The 26,015-nt window shown below is 43.7% G+C and overlaps 1 protein-coding gene across 23 annotated transcripts in view; it reads right to left on the bottom strand.

Annotated features, from left to right (window-relative positions):
* Positions 1-775: 775 nt before the first annotated feature.
* The window catches only part of KIAA1217 (KIAA1217 ortholog), an 815,330-nt gene continuing 790,090 nt past the window's right edge, over positions 776-26,015 (bottom strand). For 13 of the 23 annotated variants that reach the window (XM_027559960.1, XM_027559961.1, XM_027559951.1 and 10 more), the window contains 9 exons: positions 24,336-24,519; positions 20,570-20,733; positions 19,724-19,885; positions 9,854-9,973; positions 6,034-6,069; positions 5,803-5,880; positions 4,091-5,692; positions 3,455-3,577; positions 776-2,747 (listed from right to left, as the gene is read on the bottom strand). In XM_027559960.1, the coding sequence (XP_027415761.1) occupies positions 2,253-2,747; positions 3,455-3,577; positions 4,091-5,692; positions 5,803-5,880; positions 6,034-6,069; positions 9,854-9,973; positions 19,724-19,885; positions 20,570-20,733; positions 24,336-24,519 (2,964 nt within the window). In that variant the 3' untranslated portion in view covers positions 776-2,252. Of the gene's footprint in view, positions 2,748-3,230; positions 3,578-4,090; positions 5,693-5,802; positions 5,881-6,033; positions 6,070-9,853; positions 9,974-19,723; positions 19,886-20,569; positions 20,734-24,335; positions 24,520-26,015 lie in introns of those variants that run through there. The other 10 variants (XM_027559956.1, XM_027559959.1, XM_027559952.1 and 7 more) reach the window with 9 other exon arrangements.

The following is a 26,015-nucleotide window of genomic DNA, read 5'->3' on the forward strand; positions in this document are numbered from 1 at the left end:
CCAGGAGTGGGGTTGCTGGATCTTATGATAATTCTATTTTTAGTTTTCTGAGGGAACGCTGTACTGTTTTCCATAGTGGCTGCACCAGTTTACATCCCCACCAACCGTGTGAGAGGGTTCCCTTTTCTCCACCTGCTCTGCAGCGTTTGTTATTTGTAGCCTTTTTGGTGACGGCCATTCTGACCATGGTGAGGTGCGTGTCACTGTAGTTCTGCTTTGCATTTCTCTAACGGTTACTGACGCTGAGCATCTGTTCACGTGCCTCTTGGTCCTCTGCATGTCCTCTCTGGACACTAAACTTGTGGCCGTCATCTCGTGACATGTGTGGGTCAGATCATTACGCCGCGCGCCGTACGCAGCGACGTTACATCGTGTCAGCTATGCTGCATTAAAAGCGGACAGAAGACACCTTCCCTGAGTGTGCCCTGAAACGTGATTACAATTACTACTTTGAATAGAGATGTACTAACATTTCTGGTGAAGGCATCCCAGCTCAGTAAACCTGAAGTCTGAGAACATTCATAATCAGGTGCTGAAGCAATAGTAACATCCTTATTTAGCACCAAATCAAGTTAAATATTGGGGCTGGAGGGTCAAAAAATAATGATAAGCAAGTCCCTGAGATTTCTTGTAGTTAGTTCATTATCTTGGTATTTTCACTAGCTTTTCTGCTGATATTTAAAATGAATACATAATAGGGTAATGTTAGAATATTTCCCTGTAGACCAATGATCTGTTTTAAAATTGAGAACTCAAAAAAAAAAAACCCAAAATCTTAGTGATAAAGGCATTTTATTTCTACTTTACTTCTACTGGAGATGAAGAAACAAAAGTTAGTAAAAGCCTGTCTGGTAAAGGAGGGTGGTAGAAACTCTATCTAGTTTGCTTGCTGTCAGCTAAACCTTGCTGAGCCACGAAGAAGGTCGGAGGTTTCATGGGAAGGCACTATATTTGTAATGAATTTCTCAGAATGCACCGCCCCAGAGCTTTCAGAAAACCCGTCTGCATCTGGTTACATGTTTTCTTATCATGCCCTCAAAGCCAGAAGCATTTAACTTGGTAACAGTTATGTTTGTTCTTTGACTAGTAAGTAGTTATAGGGACAAGGTACAAAAAATAGTAAGCATGCAGCCCTTTATTTAGTTTTGCAAAGTCTCTGCTTATAGTTCTGTATATTACATGACTGTGTTATACAAATACACTTATTTACAAAAACACTCTAGCTGTGCAAACTTGTTGCTTTTTAAAAATGTCCGGCAAGTCCCATTTCTGCCCATCCCAAGATAGATGTTTAAAGCATGCATAAAAATGAACTTTGGTGTGGGAAAACTACTCTATGTGCTGTCACATACAGTATTTTTGGCATCTATTTATATATTTACAAAAATTGATGAGTTTACAGAACCGTACAGAAGTGTACATTTTAAAATCCACAATGCCGTGGTGTGGGTTCCCAGGTCTCAGAAAACAAAGGGAGGACTGAGATACTGCAAAGAAAACAACTAGAGAATCCCAGTATGTTGAAAAGAAAGAAAGAAAAGCAGAACTAGCTTGCTTGGGCTGGCAAATTATTATACATAATTTTCATGGCAGTGCAGTAGGGTTGATAATTGCCTTCTACACGGGCCTCTGTGTCGGCTTGTGTAGAAGTTCACTGGCTTCCTGTCTAGCACACTACTTTCAAATGTACAATGCTATAGTATCAAAATGTTTTGGCAAAAAAGATCTGGAAAGGAACCATGAAGTTTTGACAAAAATAGAAATCTGTAATAAAGCTAAATAACACTAAAATAAAAGGAAATATAATAGTATCTGTTTTACAATTTGTATAGTCACACTTGTGTATTTCTCTGTTCACTTCTAGTCTCCGTAATGAAAAATATTTTTATACAAAACATACTAAAATTCTGGAATCATACATGTTTTACATGCTTAATACATTTTTTATTTTCCTGTCTCACACACACCCTTCTCTCTCGCCATACTCTCTTTTTTGGTAACACATGCTTCATTTAACAGGTACTGAATAGAGACAGTAAACACTATGTAATTAGAACAGCAACAAAGTAAAAAAAAAAAAAAAAAAAAGCTTTACTGAAGTCTATTAATTCAGTATTTAGCACATACTTAGCATTAAGCCTCAAACAGTACAGCAATATGTTACATTCTCTTGTGAAAACAGTAAGACTGTTAAAAAAAAATTTTTTTTTTCTTAATTGTAACTCCAACTTGTGTTTAATTGGATTTGGCCTTTAAGAGGTTTCCTTTGCTGTGGATGGGGTGGCTTTGCTTGAACTTCCATTCTGTGCCTTGTAGCTGGTGAGGCCAGGAGTGTGGCTGCTCCTGATGCTCTTTGCACCTTGATTCAGTGAAGTGGGGGAGGCAGGGGACGGGGGGGAGGAGGAGAAGGAAGGAGGGGCTGCTCGGCCATTTTGAGTCTGCAGTGAGAATGAGAGATGGTGACCTTTCCCTGTATGAGTGGGGCTCTGAAACTTTAAGGAGCCATTAGAGACAGAGGGGATCAGGGAGGCGGAGGGAGCAGGTCGTCCTGTTTGGGGGCTGAGAGGGTTAGAAGGAACCGATGGTTTAGTAGCAGGCGGATTAGGGAAGTTAGGGCCGTCACCACTAGAAGAAGGCAGAGAACCGCTTTTCCCAGAGCTGGGAGAAAGGGCTGGAATCTTAGAAGCAGGTAAGGAGGGGAAAGTAGGCTTACAGTCCCCACCAGCTTTCTTAGCACTTCCATTAGCCTGCAAACAAAGATGGCGGGAGACAGTTTGTCAGAAAGCTGGTAACACCATCAGTCCACAGGCTCTGGCAACACAGCCCTTCTGAGGATCATTAAATCAAAGACACCAAACCAAACTTAAACCAGTTCGAGGCCTGAGCTAACTCTTGTCATGCTGTACTGGGCCTGGCAGAAACCCCCCAAGTGCCGGGCGGAGGATGTAGAGAACAGGGAAGAGGGAAGAAGAGCGCTTGTGAGAACAGGCACATCATTCTCCTCCCACCTCTGGGTTCAGGGGGCAGGGGGCCATGCGGGGCTGTTACTGGGGTGGGGGCGGGGCATCATGATGGTTAATGGGCCTCTAGTGCAATGCAGTCAACACACACGTTAGTCCTGGTGACTTTCAGGGCAGCCTTTTCTCTCGGTTTCCCCAGGTGTTCTGATGAACCCCTACACTCCCCCAGGGAAAGCCACCTGGCCTGCCACCTCGTTTTTACAGGTCAACTTTGGAGTCACACAGTGAAAGATGTTTTATTGCGAGCATGCAAAAGCGTGGTGAGAAGTTCAACAAAGGCTTTGAGACTCTCTCTTCATGCCCCCAGATCCAGGATGGCTAGATAAACCGTATCTTAACAAAGAAAAAGTGCAATATTTGGTATAAACTAAGTCAGTGACTTGCTTCTTAAGCGCAAGAGTGTCCATCCAAAAGCGGGCTTAAGGTAGAACTACCTGGCGGTACTGGCGGGGGTCCTGCAGTTTGGACTGCTTGCCAGGCTTGTCCAGGCTTCCGGGTCTGTTCTTGGAACTCATGGGGACTGGCATCCTGCTCGTCTGAGGGGTCCCGGTGGAGCCCTGTGGGAGGAGCGGCAAGAGGGGGGAGAGAAAGGACGGTGTGAGTGGCTCATCCGAGGCCACCCCACTGTGTGCAGAGAAGCTCAATGTGAGAAGCCACAGCCCTACATGCAGGACAGATCTAGGAGACGGACATCAGGAGACACCACTGGGGTTAATTCGGAGAATCAAACAATGAAACTGCCCCACTACTGATCAAACGGATTTTAATGTGAGTATCAGAGCAATCACTTCAACGGCAAATAGCTGGCCCAGCGTCCTTGGGGTTTTCCCAACACCAGTCAGCAACAGAGGTAAAAACAGAAATCGAGTAGCTGTTAGACACCTAGTTGTTGTTGTTTTGAAGGTGGGGGAAGAAGTGTGAGAGAAAGGGGTCATGGTGAACAGACAACAAAACAAAACGAGCCACCTGAAAGGAAGCGAGTCAATCACAAGACACCTTTTGCTAATGGTGATTATGGCAGATTTAAGAAAGCAGCTGGCTCTTTTCATTTTTCCATCAGACCAAGATACCTTACGTGAAGCTGAAGGTATAGATGAGGGGGGCTCTAAGGCAGTGGATGCTTCATCCAGGACTAGCAAGGACGGGGGACCGGCCTCCTGGGCCGTCTGGGATGAACTTGCAACAGAATCTCTGTGGGAAGAACACGCGGCCTCAACTAGGGCTTTGGGGCTCATCTCACTGATGGTGTTTTCCAGCTGTTTGATGGTCTGCTCCAGGCTGTCCAACGTCCTGTAGGTATTTTTTCTGATTTCATCAGTTCTCGAAACCGGAGCGCTACTCTCCGGACTGGGCTGCTCTAGTCTCCTGAACAGGCTTTTAGGGGTGTCTTCGGATGGAGACCTACTGATCTCGAATCGCTTGGCTTCCTTGTGCTGTTTCAGCGTGCCATCCTCTTCCTCCTCTTCGTAGACCACCACCTGTAATGTCTTCTTCCCAGTCTTCGTGCCTGTGCGAATGGCTTGCGTGAGAGCCGCAAGCTGCTTCTTTGGAAACTTGAACTTGAACTTTTTCTTGGGGCTTTCAAATTGGTCATCGGTCACATCACCCTGGCTTTCTGAGCTTGGAGAATCGGTTGGGTTGAACTTGATCTGCTCGGTTTTATTCACTTCCTGTCCTCCTGACACTCCTGTCTCCACTGAAAGGAAATGTGGCTGCAATTTACTCTTGGCCTCCTGCCCTGCTCGAGGGCTGCCCAAAGCCCCCTCCTTAGGAAACTTTTGGGGAGTGTCATTCTGGACCACAGGGTCTCCAGTCTCCTCCTCTTCCTCTTCCTCTATCTTTTCTTCCCTCATCATTCTCTCCAGTTCCTCGTCACACTCCTCAAATATGGTTGAAAGTCTCTTGTATGCAGCCCGGATGTCCATGGGCTCATCAAAGATGATGATCACGGGCTTCTTGTCCAGGCACACCACGGGCTCTTCACTTTCAGTGCCTTCCTGCTGGGACAGTGGCTCTTTTTTGGCATCAATGTTAACCGTCTGAACATCTTCCCCCTGTCGGCTCACTATATCGCGGACCTCCCCGCTGGAGAGAGCCTGGACTGCGGTTTTGGTGATCATGAAGGCAATATTGTCGGTGGTTGCCTTCTCCTCACTGGGAGAACTTGGTGTGGACTCCCCATCCTCACTAGGGATCGTGTTAGCATGCTTAGCTCCCTTTGGTCTTAGGACAACTTGGCCAAACTCTGTCATGGGAACCTCTTGGTCTGGAGTTTTGACATCACGAGTGGTCAATTCGGTTGATCTAGTGGGAGCGGGAGGGTGACCCTTCTCTGAATCTTCTTGTCCTTGCTGATTCACCCCCTTTGTCTTCCCATAATTCATCTTCTGATTCTCAGCATCAGATGCAGGATACTGCAGCCCGGACTTTTTAGGTCCTTTGTTGATTTCACATTCGAATGAACTAACACCAGAGAAACTAGAATTGACTTTAGACACATTTTTCTGGGAATGGTTTTTACTGTCTCTAAGTAAACTCTTAGTGGAGAGGGAACTTTCCTTCATTGAGATGTCAGTTTTGTATTCTGCTGTTCTTGCTGCATCAGAAATACTATTCTCCATTTCTCTTTCCCACTTAGGATGGTCACTAGGTGTGAGAGCCCCTGGGGAAACCTGAGAGGAAGAGTGGAAGGGGAAAACCACACAGAGTGATCAGAATGGATCTGGAGGGAAGGGATTCAATCTGCATGGTATCAGTTGGAACACATATCTGGTGAACTTACCTTCCGGGATTCCACTGGGGGGCCATTTTCATATTCAACATCAGATTTCCGTACGTCTTCATGGAAAAATTCCAAATTCTGGTAGAATAGTGTAGGACATGTTACTCCACAAAACCACACCCCCGCCCCCAAAGTGGACTACAACTAGAGTGTTCCTTTAATTACACTTCGAAAACATGCGGGCCAAGCACATTTGTTACACACCAGTCCAAAGCCTACAGCTCTGTTTACCTTGGGTTGCTTGGTTCTCCAACTTCCAAAAATGCCCTGTGTTTGCACAAGACGAAAATCTCAATTAGCAAAATGCTTCAAGGATTTCAAATGTTGGTAGGGGGAGTAGTTAAGAGAATATAAAGGGACTGATTCTGGACCAGCATGTCCTCTTTTCACCACCTGACTGTGCGCTTAGCCGACTCTAAAACCTGAGGAGTGGGGTGGCATTGTAGAAAGCACAGTATATCAGCAGGCAGATTTTGATTCTGGCTCGGATCTGCCACTTAACTGTGTTATTTTAGGCAAGTCATCTCACTTCCCTGGGCCTCAGGTTTCTTGCTTATAAACCAAGGAACTAGACCAGGAAAGTTTTCACATCTCTGCCAGATGGTTATTTCAGTCTTAGCTATGCTTCCTGTATGGGGATCGTCTATAAGGGCTCTGCATTGGTTGGGTGTGGTACTTTGAGGTTAAAAAAAACCCCAAACCATTATTTTTCCCTGGTCAAATCATAGCTTTGAAAACATACTTGCAGTTTGTACTTGTACTTGCCAAGCAAAGTGTCAAAATAACCTTCAAACTAATCATACCCAAGATGATCAAATCCCCATTCAGAGTGACAGTGCCTCCAACATGTCATCTAAACATTCAGAAAACAGATGCTCGAGGCTGAAGTGGTGACTGTGCCCTCATGATTCAGCTCTGAGTCGCTGCGTGCTTTGATTTAGAGGGAAGATGTGTTTCTGAAGTTCCCACCAAGATTCCGAAGGTAAGAGCCCAGTGGAGAGGACCAGCTATGGAGAATGCGCTACCTGCTGGGGGTGTAGCGGTAGCCCCGGGCCCCGTCCACAGCCCTCACACTAGCCCCGCCTTCGCTTCCAGGGCCATGCTGGCCTTTCTTCTGGCTGCAGAAGCCCAAGAGGAAGAGGTGATCAGAAGCAGACTGGGACTTGATCCCAAGAAGGCGGCTGGGTTCAAAGCAACGACAACATAATGAAGCACAAGAACCCAGGCCCCACCAGGGACAACCTAGATCAACCCTACTGCCCAGCTGGAAATGGAAAGAGTGTGTGTACACATCCAAGGAGTAACAGAGAGACAACAAAGTCAGTGTTAATCACAGGGAAATACGGCACAGGATCCTAAGCACGTCAGCCACCAAACACCTTGTGTTTAACCTCCCCTCATCCCCATCGGGCCCCAGACAGGTGCAATGAGGTTCAGCTGCTACAGTGGAACAATATCTCTTGTGGGATTTAAAATTCAGATTTTAAATTTAGATGTAAAATGCTGTAAGAAGAAAAATAAATGAAGTTTTTGTCTTAAGGTTTTAACTCCAAAGAGGGAGTCAGCATACTGTGGTAGGACCTGAGTGTAAATACACCCAGAGGAAGAACTGGCATATGCAGGGCTGCTGTTCTGTTGACCCCATTTACTGGGGGGTTAGGACTGGCATCTGTTCTGATTGGTCAGTCCACGTCATACCCAGTGAAATATTTCAAATGCCACCCAGGAATATATGTATTTTAAAACAGATTTAGCAGCAAGAATGGATCTGCTTCATCAAAGGAAAATGACTTCCCTCTGATGGAAAATCACTAAGGTAAAGATGCCACGTGTAGGTCTCACATGACCTAGCATTTTTGGTGCCGAGCTAGAAAAATGAAGGCAGGGATCAAAGCAAGTGCAGTAACTTTATCAAGGGTGACTTGTTCACAGGTGTCATGTAAGCTCACAATGGCATCTTAGTCTATATAGTCAAGACTCTGCATGAAATGTAACTAAGCCTCATGAATGTATCTGTTTTGGGACCCTGAGATTTGACTGTTCAGACAACTGGTGAAGCAGAGGTAATAAGCATTTGGGCAAGAAACCAAAATTAGAAACACAGAAGTTAAGTACTAGGCTAGCACTTCACAATAGAGGAGAAGAATTTTAAGAAACATTTGATTTATGGAAGAGAAGATGAATAGCCCAGGAAGAGGTTAATAATGACAACAATTTGGGGACAGTTCTGATAGTCATGGTTATTATGAAGGAGATCAGTCTACTCAATATGATTATCCAGAAAAAGTACCTGTAATTAACCCTAGTGTTTAATGGCCTGGTGTTGGACAATCAGTACAGACTTGCTCAGTATCTGATGCACCCTTGATTGAGATCTATGTGATTGATGGGATATGGATTTCTAATTGCAGGGCAAGAAACCCCATGCAGCATTTTAGCAAATTAGAAAAATTCTGCAGTGAGATGCAGATGACTGTTTCTGGAGGGATCCTCAAGGAGGTCCTGGTCAGTATTTTAGAAGAAATGGTCACTTTGGCTCAAGTACGCCAGGGCCTTTTATGAGCTGACTTTATAAGGCCACAGAAGGAAATTCCTCAGACTGAAGAAGCAACATATTTCCATTGTGACTGTCACGCATTCAGTTCATACTAATAGATTTTCTTCATGAGAAAGATAAATGAACAATAATCTCCCCTGTTGCACAGAGATACCCCTATCACCTGATCAACAGTTTCATTTGCCAGATACGTAGCAGGCGGAGTTTACATGAGGCTCTGGGATGGCTGGGAGCCAGGGAGCAGCAGGTCAGCCTCTGGCAGGGCTGCACAGCTGCCAGCTATAAGCCAGGACTGCATCTCTTGAAGGATTGTGCTTGAATAGCCCTCTGGTTTTGTGATCCTGTATTTTTTCACTGAACTTACTTATCCCTGGACCAAGGTACCTACATGAAGTAGCTACTGGGCTGTATGTTATGGCTGATTTGTTTGACTTTACTTGAAGGAAGCTAGAAGCTTTGAATTCTGAGATACAAGTTCCTGGAAGAAAATGTTAAAGACTTTTTACCCTGAAACTTAGAGGCTTCATTCATAGAAGATGACTCTGTTTCCAAAAATCACCAAAGCTCCAGATTCAATTTACAGAGTTGAAGTTCAGACATGCAGGTTAATCTCCTTTCCTTAAAGTCCTTAGAGGAAAGGACTTTAAGCTAAGCCACCAGGGGCTTCCCTGGTGACTCAGCTGGTAAAGAATCTGCCTGCAATGCGGGAGACCTGGGTTCGATCCCTGGGTTGGGAAGATTCCCTGGAGAAGGGAACGGCTACCCTGTAGGCTACTCCTATATTCTGGCCGGGAGAATTTCATGGACTGTATAGTCCATGGGGTCGCAAAGAGTAGGACATGACTGAGTGACTTTCACTTTCTTTAAACTCCTTATGTTATGACAGTGACCTTGTTTCAGAACCTAGTTATCTCTTTGGAAACTTTGAGAATGACACTAAGTATAACAGCATAAAGTGATACTGAACTTGCTGACTTGGAAGGTGCACTTTGAGAATCTGTAGTAGTAACAAAAACTCTGGCGTCCTCGAACATGTGTGAAAGTCTCCATGGATAAACCCATGGATGGCAGGTCAACAATTCTGCTGTGCATTTTCTTCCTGGAATCTAAAGCTTTTGCTTACTTTTAATGTAGACATCTTTGGTCCAGAAGACATGTTAAAAATTAGAAAAAGCGCTACCTACTTCATGTTTCCATTTTTTTTTCCTCTTAGAGTTCTAGAAAATCTTGATGATGTCTTATCTTTGGGGAGAAAATGCCTAAATTCTGCATCTATGTTTGTGTGCTGTGCACAGAACACAGCATCCACTCTGGAAACCCGAGCCAGAGATCTCTAGTGAAACCCCAAGCCGTGTGTCCATTAGTTTAAGGAGGGGGAAAAAATGGTGAGGAAAAGAGAGAAGGAACAGAAGCTCAAGCACAGAGTGATGTTAGTGCCAGAGCCAGGAAAGAAGGACGGCCCGCTGGGTGGCCAACGTGTAACTGCCACGTTACCTTCTTCTCCTTGGATGGGGCTATGGCCCCCGGCCTAGTGTCTTTAACGTGGCTGTCAGCCCGGCACTGCTCAGCGTGACTGTTTGAATTTACATCCATAAAGGAACACTTCTGGAATGCCTAAGGAATTAAAATACCGAGGTTAACAGGGATGGAGTGCAGTGAGGCAGTCAGAGGGAACAGCTGGGAATCCAGAGGATTTCCCGGTTCAGACCCCAGCCTGGTCCTGCGTGTGGGACACACTGGGGCCAGGGAGTCAGCACCCTGAAAACCAGCTCCCCAGTTGACCTCAGGTCAGCAAAGCCTTTATTTTGGGGGCCAAGATGAAATGGACAGAGCCTTTGAAATGAAAGTCCTTTAATTCTGTCTGGGTGAAGCTGATTTGTACTTAGTAGGGCTTCTTTGAAAGAGTTTTGACCCTTAAAAATGCTGACTGTAAATGAATAAGAAGCTATCTTTCCAGTTTCCATTATATTTTTGCCAGTTTTATTGAGATGAAAGGGCACAAGATACTGTACATTTTTAAACCTTAAAATGGAAGTCATCTTTAACAGTTCACTGTTTGCAGCAACAACATACTCCCATGCTCTGGACTGTTCTGCTGTAGAATAAAGTGAATTTTGAGCAGCCTGGGAGCAACCAGAACCCCATAGACTTGTCTCTGAAAACTAATGACTGTAGTTACAGGAGTGCAGGGCCACTCTAGTGAATAGAGTGAGGGCGGCCAGCTTTCAGAGAGAAAGCATCAGCTGTGTATCGGGCAGAAAGGGAGCGGCAGTACATATGACGGTAAGAGCAGGAGAGTTCCAAGCAGCGACGTTCCCTGAAATTACTGGTTCAGTCAGGCTGCATGACATCCAGTTAAAAAATACCGTTACCGGGGCCACACCTAGAGAATTGAGCCAGACTCTCACTGCAGGACTTTTTCTTTAAGTTTTCAAATTTTTGTTTCACGGAACTAGGTTGATTTATAATGCCGTGCCAATCTCTGTTGTACAGCAAAGTGACTCGGTTATATAACACACATTCTTTTTTAAAGATTCCTTTCCATTATGGTTTATCACATGAATTGAATATAGCTCCCTGTGCTATAACCAGGGCCTTGTCTACCCATGCGATGTATCTTTATGTAATAGTTGACACCTACTAATCCCCAACTCCCAGCCCTCCTTCCCCATTCTCCCCCCTCAGCAACCGCAAGTCTGTCCTCTGTGAGTCTGTTTCTGTTTTGAAGATAGGTTCATCGGTGCCCTACTTTAGATTCCACATAAGTGATAGTATTTCTTTCTCTTCCTGACTTAAGATGATAACCTCTAGGTCCATCCATGTTGCTGCAGATGGCATTATTTCATTCTGCTTTATGGCTGAAGGTATTCTATTGTATGTATGTACCACATCTTCTTTATCCATTTATCTGTTGATGGACATGAAGGAAGTTTCCATGTTTTGGCTATTGTGAATTGTGCTGCTGTGAACATAGGGGTGCATTTATCTTTAAAAAAAATTTTTTTATTGGAGTATAGTTGCTTTATAATGTGTTAGTTTCTGCTGTACCACAAAGTGAATTAGCTACATGTATACGTAGATCCCCTTTTTGGATTTCCTTCCCATTTGGGTCAGCACAGAGCACTGAGTTCCCTGTGCTACACAGTAGGTTCTCATTAGTTATCTAGTTTATACATAGTAGTGTACATATGTCAATCCCAGTATTCCAGTTCATCCCAACTACCCTCCTTTACCCCCTGGTGCCCATATGTTTGTTTTCTACATCTATGTCTATTTCTGCTTTGCAAATAGGTTCATCTGTAGCATTTTTCTAGTATAGCATTAGTATATAATATTTTGTTTTTCTCTGACTTCACTCTGAATGACAGTCATTTGGTCCATCCGTGACTCTGTAAATGGCACAAATCTGTTCCTTTTTAAGGATAAGTAATTCCACTGTGCTATCTTTTTGCCTTTTCATACTTTTCTGGAAGGAGGAGAAGGGGATGACAGAGGATGAGATGGTTGGATGGCATCACCAACTCGAGGGACGTAAGTTTGAGCAGGCTTCGGGACTTGGTGATGGACAGGGAAGCCTGGCATGCTGCAGTCCATGGGGTCATGAAGAGTTGGACACGGCTGAGGCTGAACTGAATTCCACTGTGTTGGGTTGGCCAAAAAGTTTTTTTCAGGTTTTTTGGTTTAGGAGTTATGGAAGAACCCAAATGAACCTTTTGGCAAACCCAATATAGATAGATGTACCACATCTTCTTTGTCCATTCTTCTGTTGATGGACATTTAGGTTGCTTCCATGTCCTGGCTATTGTAAACAGTGCTGCAGCGAACACTAGGGTGCATGTACCTTTCAAATTATAGTCTTCTCCAGATACATGCCCAGGGGTGGGGTTGCTGGATCATATGGTAGTTCTGTTTTTAGTTTTATTGTTTAAAGAAACTCTATACTGTTCTCCATAGTGGCTGTATCAATTTACATTCCCACCACCACTGTAGGAGGGTCCCTCCAATCCACACCCTTTCCAGCATTTACTGTTTGTAGATACTTTGATGATGACCATTCTGACCAGTGTGAGGTGACACCTCACTGTAGTTTTGATTTGCATTTCTCTAATAATTAATGATGTCGAGCATCTTTTTATGTGCCTCTTGACCATCTGTATGTCGTCTTTGGAGAAATGTCTGTTGAGGTCTTCTACCCAGTTTTTTATTGGGTTGTTTACTGTGCTGGTATTGAGCTTCAAGAACTGTTTATTTTGGAGATGAATCCCTTGTCATCAAATATTTCTCCCATTCTGAGGGCTGTCTTTTCGTCTTGTTGATGGTCTCCTTGGCTGTGCAGAGCTTTTGAGTTCATTTAGTTCCCATTGTTGTTTTTGTTACTCTAGGACTTGGGTCAAAAAAGATCTTGCTGTGATTTATGTCAAAGAGTGTTCGGCCTGTGTTTTCCTCTTAAAGAGTTTTACAGTATCTAGGCTGACATGTAGGTCTTTAATCCATTAGAGCTTTGTCCAGTATATGCCCAGGAGTGGAATTGCTGACTTCCACTCAGCAATTCTATTTTTAGTGTTTGAAGAACCACCATACTCTTTTCCAAGTGGCTGTACCAACATATATTCCCACCAGTAGTGTAGGAGAGTTCCCTTTTTTCTTCACCCTCTCCAGCATTTGTTATTTGTAGACTTTTTAATACTGGCCATTCTGAGTATTATGAGATGGTATCTCATTATGGTTTTGCTTTGCATTTCTCTAATAATTAGTGATGTCGATCATCTTTTCATGTGCCTCTTGGCCATCTGTATGTCTTCTTGGAAGAAATGTCTGTAAAGTCTTCTGCCCATTTTTTGATTGTTTTTTTTGTTGTTGTTGCTGTATATTTTGGAGATTAAACCCTTGTTTGTCACATTATTTGGAAATATTTTTTGCCATCCCATAGGTTATCTTTTCATTTTTAAAAAAATGGTTTCCTTTGCTTTGCAAGAGCTTTTAAGTTTGATTAGGTCCCATGTTGCTTGCCTTTGTTTTTACTTCTATTCCCTTAGGAGACTGACCTAAGAAAACATTGATTTATTTATGATTTGTATCTGAGAATGTTTTGCCTATGCTCTCTTCTAGGAGTTTCATGGTGTCATAGGACTTTAATTCCTCAAATTATTCTAATGTGCAGGCAGAAGTAAAGACCAGTTATTTAAATGAATAATTTCAAATAATCAACTCATGTTTTCTTAATACTAAGGACTGTCATTTGGAAATAACTGTAGACACGAAGAATAACCTGTGCCCTCCCCACATGAACATTCCAGCACAGGTTTTAAAATACACATAGAGCTGATGCTTGGCACCTTCCCCAGCTATTCTGGCTCCTGGTCCCCTCCTTAGATACCCTGTCCTCTCTGATCCTGGAGAGGCCCCAGGGCTCTGCTTACTAAGGCCATTCGCCATCTCCACTGGGCTGTTAGACCCTGGACTTCAGATCCAGTGGTTTTTTCCTTCTGATGCCCACTGACATGCAGTAGGAAAGTTGTCCCAGAGTTACACTTGGGGTTGCAGCTGCTCCTTGCTTGTCCTGCCCCAGTGGGGCCGGGGGCTGCCTAACTCTCTAGAGCCTGCGGAGGCAAAGGCTCCAGCAGGGCCACTGGCCGACTTTCTAATGCAGCAGGCTAACTGATGAAGTTGGTTACATCAGGGTTAGAGAGCACTCTACTCACCACTGCTGCCCGACCACCAATACTACAACAGGAAGCTAGGTACTCCGCCTTTGTATAGCTTTCAAAGAAAGCATCCAAGCCATTTAGATACCAATGGAGGGAAATATCCTCAAGTGTTGGAACACAGAAATTACTTCTCTTGGGGGCAGTGCAGGACTGTTCACAAGCCTAGTGCTTATTCACCTTCAAAATAAGAAATTATCTCGTGCTTTGTCTTCATTTGAAACAAACTGGGTATGATTTATTTATACCATGATTGATTATTTATACTGTATTTGTTATTTAATACTGGCATATAATTGATTTACAATGTACTGTTTCAGGTGTACAGCAAAGTGCAGTTATACATACACACATATCTTTTTTTAAATTCTTTTCCCATTTATGTTATATTGAGTAGAATTCCCTGTGCTATACAGTAGGTCCTTGCTTATTACTATATATAGTAATGTGTACATGGGAGAAGGCAGTGGCACCCCACTCCAGTACTCTTGCCTGGAAAATCCCATGGACGAGGAGCCTGGAAGGCTGCAGTCCATGGGGTTGCTAAGAGTCGGTCGCTGAGTGACTTCACTTTCACTTTTCACTTTCATGCATTGGAGAAGGAAACGGCAACCCACTCCAGTGTTCTTGCCTGGAGAATCCCAGGGACGGGGGAGCCTGGGAGGCTGCCGTCTATGGGGTCGCACAGAGTCGGACACGACTGAAGCGACTTAGCAGCAGCAGCAGCAATGTGTACATATTAATCCAAAACTCCTATTTAATAACCCCCACAACCTTTCCCTTTTGGTAACCTAAGTTTGTTTGCTTAGTCTGTGAGTCTGTTTCTATTGTGTAAATAAGCGATTTTTTAGATTCAATACATGTCAAAATCCTAAAAGATGATGCTGTGAAAGTGCTACACTCAATATGTCAGCAAATTTGGAAAACTCAGTAGTGGCCACAGGACTGGAAAAGGTCAGTTTTCATTCTAATCCCAAAGAAAGGCAGTGCCAAAGAATGCTCAAACTACCGCACAACTGCACTCATCTCACACGCTAGCAAAGTAATGTTCAAAATTCTCCAAGCCAGGCTTCAACAGTACGTGAACCAAGAACTTCAGATGTTCAAGATGGATTTAGAAAAGGCAGAGAAACCAGAGATCAAATTGCCAACATCCATTGTATCATCGAAAAAGCAAGAGTTCCAGAAAAACATCTATTTCTGCTTTATTGACTATGCCAAAGCCTTTGACTGTGTGGATCACAACAAACTGTGGAAAATTGTTAAAGAGATGGGAATAGTAGACCACCTGACCTGCCTCCTGAGAAATCTGTATGCAGGTCAGGAAGCAACAGTTAGAACTGGACATGGGAACAACAGATTGGTTCCAGATTGGGAAAGAAGTACATCAAGGCTGTATGTTGTCACACTGCTGGTTTAACTTCTATGCAGAGTACATTATGAGAAATGCTGGGCTGGATGAAGCACAAGCTGGAATCAAGATTGCCGGGAGAAATATCAATAACCTCAGATATGCGGATGGCACCACCCTTATGGCAGAAAGTGAAGAACTAAAGAGCCTCTTGATGAAAGAGGAGAGTGAGAAAGTTGGCTTAAAACTCAACATTCAGAAAACTAAAATCATGGCATCCAGTCTCATCACTTCACAGCAAATAGATGGGGAAACAATGGAAACAGTGAGAGACTGTTTTTTGGGGCTCCAAAATCACTGCAGATGGAGACTGCAGCCATGAAATTAAAAGATGCTTGCTCCTTGGAAGAAAAGCTATGACCAACCTAGACAGCATACTAACAAGCAGAGATATTACTTTGCCAACAAAGGTCCATCTAGTCAAAGCTGTGGTTTTCCCAGTAGTCATGAATGGATGTGAGAGTTGGACTATAAAGAAAGCTGAGTGCCAAAGAATTGATGCTTTTGAACTGTGGTGTTGAAGACTCTTGAGAGTCCCTTGGACTGCAAGGAGATCCAAACAGTCCATCCCAAAGGAAATCAGTCCTGAATATTCATGGGAAAGACTGATGCTGAAGCTGAAACTCCAATATTTTGGCCACCTAATGCAAAGAGCTGACTCATTTGAAAAGACCCTGATGCTGGGAAAGATTGAAGGCCAGAGGAGAAGGGGACGACAGAGGGTGGTGAGATAGTTGTTGAGTTTAATTAGGTCCCATTTGTTTATTTTTGTTTTCATTACTCTAGGTGGTGGGTCAGAAAACTTCTTGCTGTGATTTATGTCAAAGAATGTTCTTCCTATGTTTTCCTCTAGGAGTTTTAATAGTGTCTGGCTTACATTTAGGTCTTTAATCCATTTTGAGTTTATTTTTGTGTATGGTGTTAGGGAGTATTCTAATTTCCTTCTTTTACATGCAGCTGTCCAGTTTTCCCAGCACAAATTATTGAAAAGGCTGTCCTTTCTCCATTGTATGTTCTTGCTTCCTTTGTTATAGACTAGGTGACCACAGATGCATAGTTTATCTTGGGGCTTTCTAGCCTGCCAATACCATATGCTTTGATCACTGTAGCTTGCAGTAGAGCCTGAAGTCCCGGAGCCTGAATCCTCCAGCTCCATTTTTCTCTCTCAAGGTTGCTTTGATTTTTTGGGATCTTTTGTGTTTCCATAGAGATTGTAAAAAGATTTTGTTCTCATTCTGTGAAAAATGCCGTTGTTACTTTGATAGGGATTGCATTCAATTGTAGGTTGCTTTGGATAGTATATTCATTTTCACAATACTGATTCTTCCCATCCAAGAACATGGTATATATCTCTTCATCTGTTTGTGTCATCTTTGATTTCTTTCATCAATGTCTTAGGTGGTTTTGTGAATACAGGTCTTTTACCTCCTTAGAGACTGGTTTATTCCTAGGTATTTAATTCTTTTTGTTGCTATGGTAAATGAGATTGTTTCCTTAATTTCTCTGATTTTTTTGCTGTTAATGCACAGAAATCCCTTGCATTTCTATACACTAATTTTATAATCTGCAACTTTACCAAATTCACTGATTAGCTCTAGTAGTTTTCTGGTGGCATCCTTAGGATTTTCTATTAATAGTATCATGTCATCTGCAAATAGTGACAGTTTTACTTCTTTCCCAATTTGGATTCTTTTTCTTTCTTTTTCTTCTGTGGTTGCCATGGCTAGGACTTCCAAAACTACGGTGAATAATCACGGCAAGAGTGGACATCTTTACCTTGTTTCTGATCTTAGAGAAAATGCTTTCAGTTTTTCACCACTGAGAATGATTTTGGCTGTGGGTTTGTCATACATGGCCTTTATTGCATTGAGGTAGGTTCCCTCTGTGCCCACGTTCTGGAGAGTTTTTGTCATGTATGGGTGTTGAATTTTGTCAAAAGCTTTTTCTACATCTCTTGAGATGACCATATGGTTTTTATTATTTAATTTGTTAATACGGGTGTATCACACTGATTGATTCCCTTTCCTTGATTGTGGTTTCCTTTCCACAGGCTCCAGGGCTGTCCATCTTGCTTCTGGTGTTTGCCTCTTGGGGGAGGAGGCGGATCTAAGGGGCTTGTGCAGGCTTCCTGGTGAGAGCGGCTGCTTGGGTGGGTGCAGCTGTGTCAGGGGTGGGTGTTTCGAGGTGGCTATGGGCTCAGACGGGGCTGTGTTCCTATCGATTGTTTGGCCTGAGGCGTCCTAGCACTGGACCTACAGGCTGTTGGGTGTGGCTGGGTCAAAATGGTGACTGCATGGGGAGCTCACCCTATGAGTACTTTCCAGTATGTCTGCCTCCAGTATCTCTGACCCCATAGTGACCTCATACCTCCCCAGAGACCCTCCGAGACCAGCAGGGAAGTCTGGCCCAGGCTCCTGTGAAGTCACTGCTTTTTCCCTGGGTTGAGAGTGCACAAGACCTTGTGTGCATCTCCAGGAGTGGAGTTTGTTTCCCTCCTTTTGGTGGAGTCCTCTGACCCCAACCCTGCCGTCCTTCTAAGCCACGGGCTGTGGGGGCTCCTCCTGAGGCCAGGCCCCCAGGCTGGGGAGCTGGACGTGGGGCTCCACACCCTCACTCCTGTGGGAGAACCTCTGTGATACAATCATCTTCCAGTCGGTGCGTCTCCCACCTGGTAGGTACTGGATTTGATGTTATGGCAGCAGCTGTGTACCTCCTCCCGTCTTGTCTTGGCTTCTTCTTTGTCTTTGGATGAAGAGTGTCTCTTGTTGGTAGGTTCTAGTCTTCTTTGTCGATGGCTGTTGAGCAGTTGGTATGGTTGTGGTGTTTTTGTGAGAGGAGATGAGCTGCCATCCTTCTGCTCCACTATCTTGCCCTCTTCCCCTTCATGTTTGTTATTCACACCATAATTTGGGAGCACATGCTATAATGAATGGCCTCAGCATCTGCCTGTGCATCTCAGGACGGGCACCAATGCCCAGCAGCAAGTAGCCTTGACCTACCAGTGTCTTGGTCAGAGGGCCCCCAGTGGATAAGGCCTCCATGCACTCAACTGTTTCATGAGTCACTGACTATAATCCATGGTTCCTATGAATGAAATTCTCTGACCGGTCTAAAAACCTGTAAGCAGCACAGGTTTAAACTGTTTAATGGAGGGGATGCCTCAGGCCAGTCCGAGTTTTAATGAGGCTAGACAGGGCTCATGCATGTGACAAATACACCAGCAGCTGGGCTTTCCTTGGAAAACCCAAGCGGCTTAATGCTGGCAGTTGTTACCATGAAGAGCAGGATGGAAGAGCTGAGGTGGACACACAGCGTGGTCTGAAAGTTCTGCTCCAAACGGAGAAGGCAGACCCTCGGGCTGCACAAAGCCACTGGTACCTTGGCAAACATGCTCTGGAGCCCTAAGGAAGTTTGATCTGACCATCGGATGGGCAAAAAGTCCTACATTCATTCATGAATCAAAATGAAATACTCTACAAATAGACTTTGGTCTAGGAATTGTACTTTATGACTGATTAGACAAGTTCTTAGAGTGTACACCTGGGGCAGATTTACACCCAGGATCTTAATGTGGGATCAACTGTGGGTGTAGCCCTATATCCCATCATTATTCCTACAAGTAGACTGGGTCTGTTAACAAATAAAAATCTAAAAATAAAGTAACATTTCTAAAATAGACAAAAGAAAACGGGAATCAAGATTATTCTGCTTTTTGGAATACCTAAAAAGATGACGTTGACACTGACTGGGAATTTGGCGTGGAGGACAGAAGGCCACATGATTCCAGGCCTGTCGTTCTAAGAATTAAAGCGAGAGAAGGGTACCCTGCTCGAAGGGGGCTTGAATCCGTCCTTAAGAAGGACTGGTATTTCTAACCCCTGTCTTAACTCATATTGACCACAGACATAGTCATGTCTTTTGTTACCAAATGACCTGAAATGTTTCAGTGTTCACTTAACCAAGTGCTGGCCACGGGCCTTAGTTTCTGCAAAAAAACCCCTCAGTCAATAATGTGTTAAGCACTTTTAAAATGAAGCAGGGACTATTCACACTGAAAGGAAAGTAAATCCTACCAGCCAGAGCTAGGGAAGCTTGGAATTAATTTTTGGGCATACACTTCCTGAACTGTTTTATGCAATGGTCATGCCTTACACATACTCAGTGCCACCCCAGCCCAGAGATGCAGGTGACACGGCGCAGGTCCCAGAGGGAGTGGCGGGAGCCACGGTCAGTCACCTCTCCACATACCTGAAGTTCCGCCATGATTTTGTCTCCCTCCTCCTCCTCCTCCTCCTCCTTCGCAGAAGCAGTGACAGGGGGTGGCGACGGGGCCCAGGCTGCCGCCGGCTCCTCGGCCGGACACTTGGCGGCTCTAGCCTGTGGACTTGGTCCAGCATCTCCACTGCTTGCCTGTGGAAGACGTGAACCACAGTCACTGGCTTTTCTCCACCAGGTGCTGGAAGGGGGGCAGATCACAGAAGACATGCATTCCCTCGCTGCCGGGTGCCTCAGCTTCCTAGCTCTTCAAACCAAGCTAAAAGGCTGTTTTGTCCACTCCCATGTAGTTTGGGTTTTTCCTTGCCCAAGGTGTCATTTTGGCAAAGGAAGTGAAAAAGTGAAACTCCTTAACTTCAATGCCTTTTAGAAAGGTCCTCCTTGGAACCTGTTTTTTCATTTAACAGAAAAGACCAAGCTTGCCAGGTTAAGTGGAAGCGAAAGCTCTCTGAACCTCTTTCTGCTGACGCCCACAGCAGGGTCAGCTAATCGCAGTTACCTTTGTAAGATGCGCTTTCTTGTGCTTGCCCCGCAGGCCCCCATTTTCAGTCTTAGTATGCTTCGCTGGGCAAGTAGCTGGTGATTTGAATTTAACATAGTTGCAGCTAAAAGTCAAGTAAGGATAGAACTCCTGGGGCTGAGTCTATTCCAATAATATACTGACTGACATTTTCCCATCTGTGGCTCTTCTTTGGAGATCTAGTTCATTCTCTACTTCTGTTTGCTACCTTTTATGTTCTAAAGGAGAGCAGAGAAGACCTTGTCTAGGGACATCATCTGAACCCAGAGACCAGTTTAGCAGGGCTTCACCCATCAGACCTTAGCAGTGGCACTCTCCTTCCTGCCGGTGTAGACCACGTCCCCCGACCTTGTGGTGGTGAGCCCAGATCCTGGCAGGTAGCTCCGCCGTGGAGGTGGTGGAGGAGGAGGTGGGGACCTACCCCCCAGCTTGTCCAAGTCCAGTTCTGAATTTGGAGAGTCTTCTGGAAAACAGTGTGTCATTGCAAAATCAGCTTTCAAGATAACATCCAGAAAGTCCACTGTATTTCTAGAATGTCAGTGTAACCTGACTCAAACTTCTTTCTTCTCTCCATGGTGCAACAACTAAAAATATAGGCCTTGAAGCCTGACTGGTTTGAAGTCCTAGAAAGGCCCTGAACCATTCAATTAACCTCTCTCTGCCTCAGTTTTCTCATCTGTTTAATGGGTTAACAATATTGTTTCTACTAGGGTGTTGTGAAGATTAAATGGCTTGATGCACATAAAGCATTTAAAATAATGCCTGGCTTATAGCAAATGCTATGCAAGTCGTACTTAGTGTGACTTTTAAACAAATTTCTTACCCCAAAAAACTTTTACTAGGAGAGATGAAAGGTCAGAACCCCTTGCAGGGCCTCCAGAGCTTTCATCCCTGAATTTGAAAAGCAAGGTTCAGAGGAAGGCTTCAGGTGGAGGAAGTGAGAGTAGAATCTGGCCCAGGAAGGGCCAGAGGGAGAGTGGGAAGCAGATGGGGTCACAGAACAGAGTTGGGGAGAAAGTGGATTTTTTTTGGTCATGGTTATGTGGTTAGAAAAGGCCTCTCCGCTAATTAAAGGGAGAAGCAAATGCAGAAATGAGAGAATCAGAAAGTAGTACTGACACCGAAGGTTAGGAGATGCAGCTGTCTGCTGAGCTTTCCTGCCAAAAATGCCCAGAAAAGGGCATTTCTTACTCAAAACTCAAACAGCTTCAATCCTGTCCTGTGTCAATATCCTTCCCTTCCACCTTTTACCAATACTGTATCCAAGAGCTCGCAAATGCAGTAAAACCAGAAATTTGGAATCGGAGCTTCCAGCTGGCCTTTGTCCCAACTCGGGGGACTCACAGGCCAGGCCTCCCAGGAGTGTTTGTCTCTTCTGAGCAAATGACATAGAGTTGTTTAGAGGAGGTGCTTGAGGACTTTCTACTGAAAGTTTTAATAAAGGCTTGGGCAAGCCATCAGGGTGACAGGCCAGTGATTGCAGTGGTCGGTTTCTGGCTTGTGCAGAGGGTGCTGGGTTACAGGGTCTCGTCCTGAGGCCCACAGCCTGGCTCTGGTCTCCCTCCCATATGCAGTGACGAAGGTTCTGTCTCTGACCAACCTGAGGTGCACTGGGCTGCATGTAAATAATGTCTTTGTCCATAATTTTAAGATCAGAATAAGGCACATGGTTTTTTAACTGGTTGAAGATTTACCAGCTTGAGTTTAACAGCTATTTTATATTATTATGGAGACACTGATGCTTAATTTCCATGGTTTGGTTGGTTAAATATACTATCTAATAATTTTGATTTAAAAAAAAAATGTGAAACCTCCCTGTGATCTAACATCCCTCTGGGAGCTCATAAAATCTGGTGTTTTCTAAGGAGAGCTCTCAATTTAAACACAGGCCTCCTGTTCCCCCAGCTGCTGTGGCAAAGGGTCATAAATTCGTAAGAAAGGCAGAAGCTACATTTTTCCTTAGTGGACACTGTTGTAGAATCCTAATGCAGAACACAGCTTCCCTGCTATGGTTACAGTTCTTCAACAGTAGTAGTCAATAAAAATTAAAATAGTAGCAAGGCTCTAGAGACGTCTGAGGCTTCTTCCAATTAAAATTTTTTTGTTGTTGTTAAAATGGACTTTATTTTCCTCCCAGCTTTGAGATATAATTGAACAAAATTATACATATGTAAAGTGTACAACGTGATGATTTGATAAGCATAAACATTGTGAAATGCTTAACACAATCATTAACACATCCATCACTTCATAGTTCTGTGTGTGTGGTGAGAATGTTTAAGATCTACTCTCTCAGCGAATTTCAAGTATATATTAAATATTATTGTCAACATGCTGTACCTGAGATCAGATCAGATCAGTCGCTCAGTCGTGTCCGACAGAGTTTATTCCTCTTGTAACTGAAAGCTTGTATCCACTGACCAGCACGTCCCCATTCTACTAGCCTCCCTGCCGCCATTAATCCCCACTTGACTCCCTGTTTCTGTGAGTTCACTTTTTTTCTTTATAGATTCCACCTATAAGTGAGGATACACAGTATTTGTTTTTCTTTGTCTGGCTTCTTTCACTTAGTTAATATGCTCCAGGTTCATCCATGTTGGAGAAGGAAATGGCAACCCACTCCAGTATTCCTGCCTGGAAAATCCCATGGATGGAGGAGCCTGGTGAGCGACAGTTCACAGCGTCGCAAAGAGTTGGACACAACCGAGTGACTTCACTTTTTGTCCATGTTGTCACAAAAGGCAGGATTATCTTATTTCTTATGGTTGAATAATGTTCATATATATATTACACAATTATGCACATATATATTATACATGTGTATACACTATAGACATAACAGAATATATGTATAAATATGCAATAAGTATATATTATGTACACATGTATATATTATATAATAGGCATACGCATATTACATCTTCGTCATCCATTCCATTTAGCTATGAACTTTTCCACATCCCTTCACAAGTAACGCAGCCATGAACATAAGAGTGTTGATATCTCTTTGAGATGACTGTTTCCTTGGAATATATACTTGGATGTGGGATTGCTGGTTATGTGGTAGTTCTATATTTAATTTTTGGAGAAACCTTCATACTATTTTCTAATGGCTGGACAAATTTACATTCCCATCAACAGTGGACAATGGTACTCTTTTCTCCACATCTTTGCTAACATGTGTTATCTTGATTTTTTTGATAAAAGACATCCTAACAGATGTGAAGTAATATCTCATTGTGATTCTGATTTGAAATTTCCCTGGTTATGTTGAACAACTTTTCAAAGAACTGTTGGCCATCTGTGTGTATTAGGTTTCTCAAAAAACTAAAAACAGAATTACCAGCAGTAGGATATAGTACTATTGGGTATATATCCTCCCAAAACAAACACTAATCTGAAAAGATACGTGTACCCCAATATTTATAGCCACATTATTTACATTTGCCACAATATGGAAGCAACCTAAGTGTCCATCAACAGAGGAATGGATAAAGAAGGTGTGTAGTGAATATATACAAGAGCATTCTACTCGGTCATAAAAAGAATCAAATTTTGCCATTTACAACATGGACTCTTGGAGGGTATTATGCTAAGTGCGTAAGTCAGAGAAAGACAGATACTTTATGCGGAATCTAAAAAAAGAAAACAAAGTAGTACATATACAACAAAATGATCAGACTCACATATACAGAGAACCAACTAGTGATTACCAGTGAGTACAGAGGGAAGGGAGGAGGGGCAAGATAAGGCTAAGGGACTGAGTTAGAAACTATCCTGTACAAAATAAATTAGCTACAATGATATATTGTACAAAACTGGGAATATAGCCACTATTTTGTAACTAACTATAAATGGAATATAACCCATAAAACTTGTGAATCACTATTGTGCACTTAAAACTTATAAATTAAAAAAGTTTTTTATTGAGGCATAGTTGAGATACAATATTATATAAGATTTTTAGGAAGTGAGAGCTTGATCCCATTGGGCAGCTTGTGCCCATGTGGGTGGCACCACACTGACCTGGGGCAGCCAGCCCACACAGCTCTGATAGCACCTTACCTGAAAGTTCGAACTTGTCCACTGGAGCATCACCCTTTGGCTGGGGGCCTGAGGCTGGTGGCATCTCCAGGTTTGGAATTGACTTCATAATATTGGCCTGGGCTTCTTCTAGGAGTTTCTCAAACTCCTTCCCATTATAGTGGTCCAGATTTTGCCTTTTCTCTTCCCATTTCCTTTCTGCTTTCTGAAGGACATCAGCAGTGAAGAAAGTTCAAAAGTCAGAAGGGAATGTGAATTGATAAGCTTTGAGATTTGATGCTGGGGTGGGAGAAAATGTAACCCATTTAAAGCACTGGTCAAATGATGCTCTGGCTTCTGTGTCCAGGGACCCATGTGCACATCAGACAAACCTGACCCTTATGCTGTCTGCTGCTGCTGCTGCTAAGTCGCTTCAGTCGTGTCCAACTCTGTGCTACCCCATAGACAGCAGCCCACTAGGTTCCTCTGTCCCTGGGATTCTCCAGGCAAGAATACTGGAGTGGGTTGCCATTTCCTTCTCCAATACGTGAAAGTGAAGTCACTCAGTCGTGTCCGACCCTCAGCGACCCCATGGACTGCACCCTTCCAGGCTCCTCTGTCCATGGGATTTTCCAGGCAAGAGTACTGGAGTGGGGTGCCATTGCCTTCTCCATGCTGTCTGCTATATCTCCTTAAATAGGCTGCCACAGAAGCCCAAGTGATGTTCATTCACAGAGCAGTAAGCTCAGAAACCCAACCATTCACTCACTAAGTTATCACTGAGCACTTACCACATACTCTCCCAGCACTCATGAGAGGGATAGATATACACTCAAAGGCGTGTAGCCCATAACTTTCTTTTCTTCTACACTGAGCTTTCATGATAGAGGAGATGTTCAAAGAAACAAACACCAGAACACTCACTAATCCTATGTCTTAGTTCTGCTGCTGTCAAAAGAGTTGCCATATGACCTTCTGGGTCACCTTTTCCTATTTACCAAATGAAGGGGGTATTGAGATAATAAGCTCCATTAAGTTCTACAGTTTGTACACAGAAATACATAAAATGCATTTTAAAATATCTGTACATTTTTTGAAAGAACATTTTCCTGTGATTTTGAGATGTTACATTATCATTTTAAGAGGGACGAGTGGAAATGAGCACCAGGATCAGCGGAACCCCATACTGGCAGAATCAGAAAAGACCCAGGAGATCACGGAATCAATGTATCTTACAGTGAGAACACAGGGGCCCAGTGAGATGAAGGATTTGCCCGAGAGTCACTCTCTAGGACTAACAGCCAGCACTGTCACCACCCCGAGCCGCCTCTGTTTTTTCCTGCCTCACATTTATCATCACCAGAGCCTGGTCCCTTCTGTTCACTGCCTACCCCAGAGCCTATGGAGGCCTGGCACTCACTGGGGCTCAGTAACATCTTCTGAGTGAATCAAGCTCAAAGGCAGAGCCAGTAGGAAGACTCAGGCCTCCTTGCCGGGGATCAGAGCATTTCAGAGGTGACTTATGAATGTGCTGCTGAAACTTAAAATATACACATAACAATGGTAATTATGCCTCATGGATTCTCAATAGACATTTTTAAAAGAATCATCCTACTGACCTCTTTGCAATATAGAGATGTTTAATGTGGCAGATCCACTAAATCTCAGGAGGAAGATGTGCTTGCAAGCCTCCTCCCCACCCTGACAGGCAGAATCATCATC

This window comes from Bos indicus x Bos taurus, chromosome 13 (assembly GCF_003369695.1).
Source record: "Bos indicus x Bos taurus breed Angus x Brahman F1 hybrid chromosome 13, Bos_hybrid_MaternalHap_v2.0, whole genome shotgun sequence".
NCBI classification, from domain to species: Eukaryota; Metazoa; Chordata; class Mammalia; order Artiodactyla; family Bovidae; genus Bos; species Bos indicus x Bos taurus.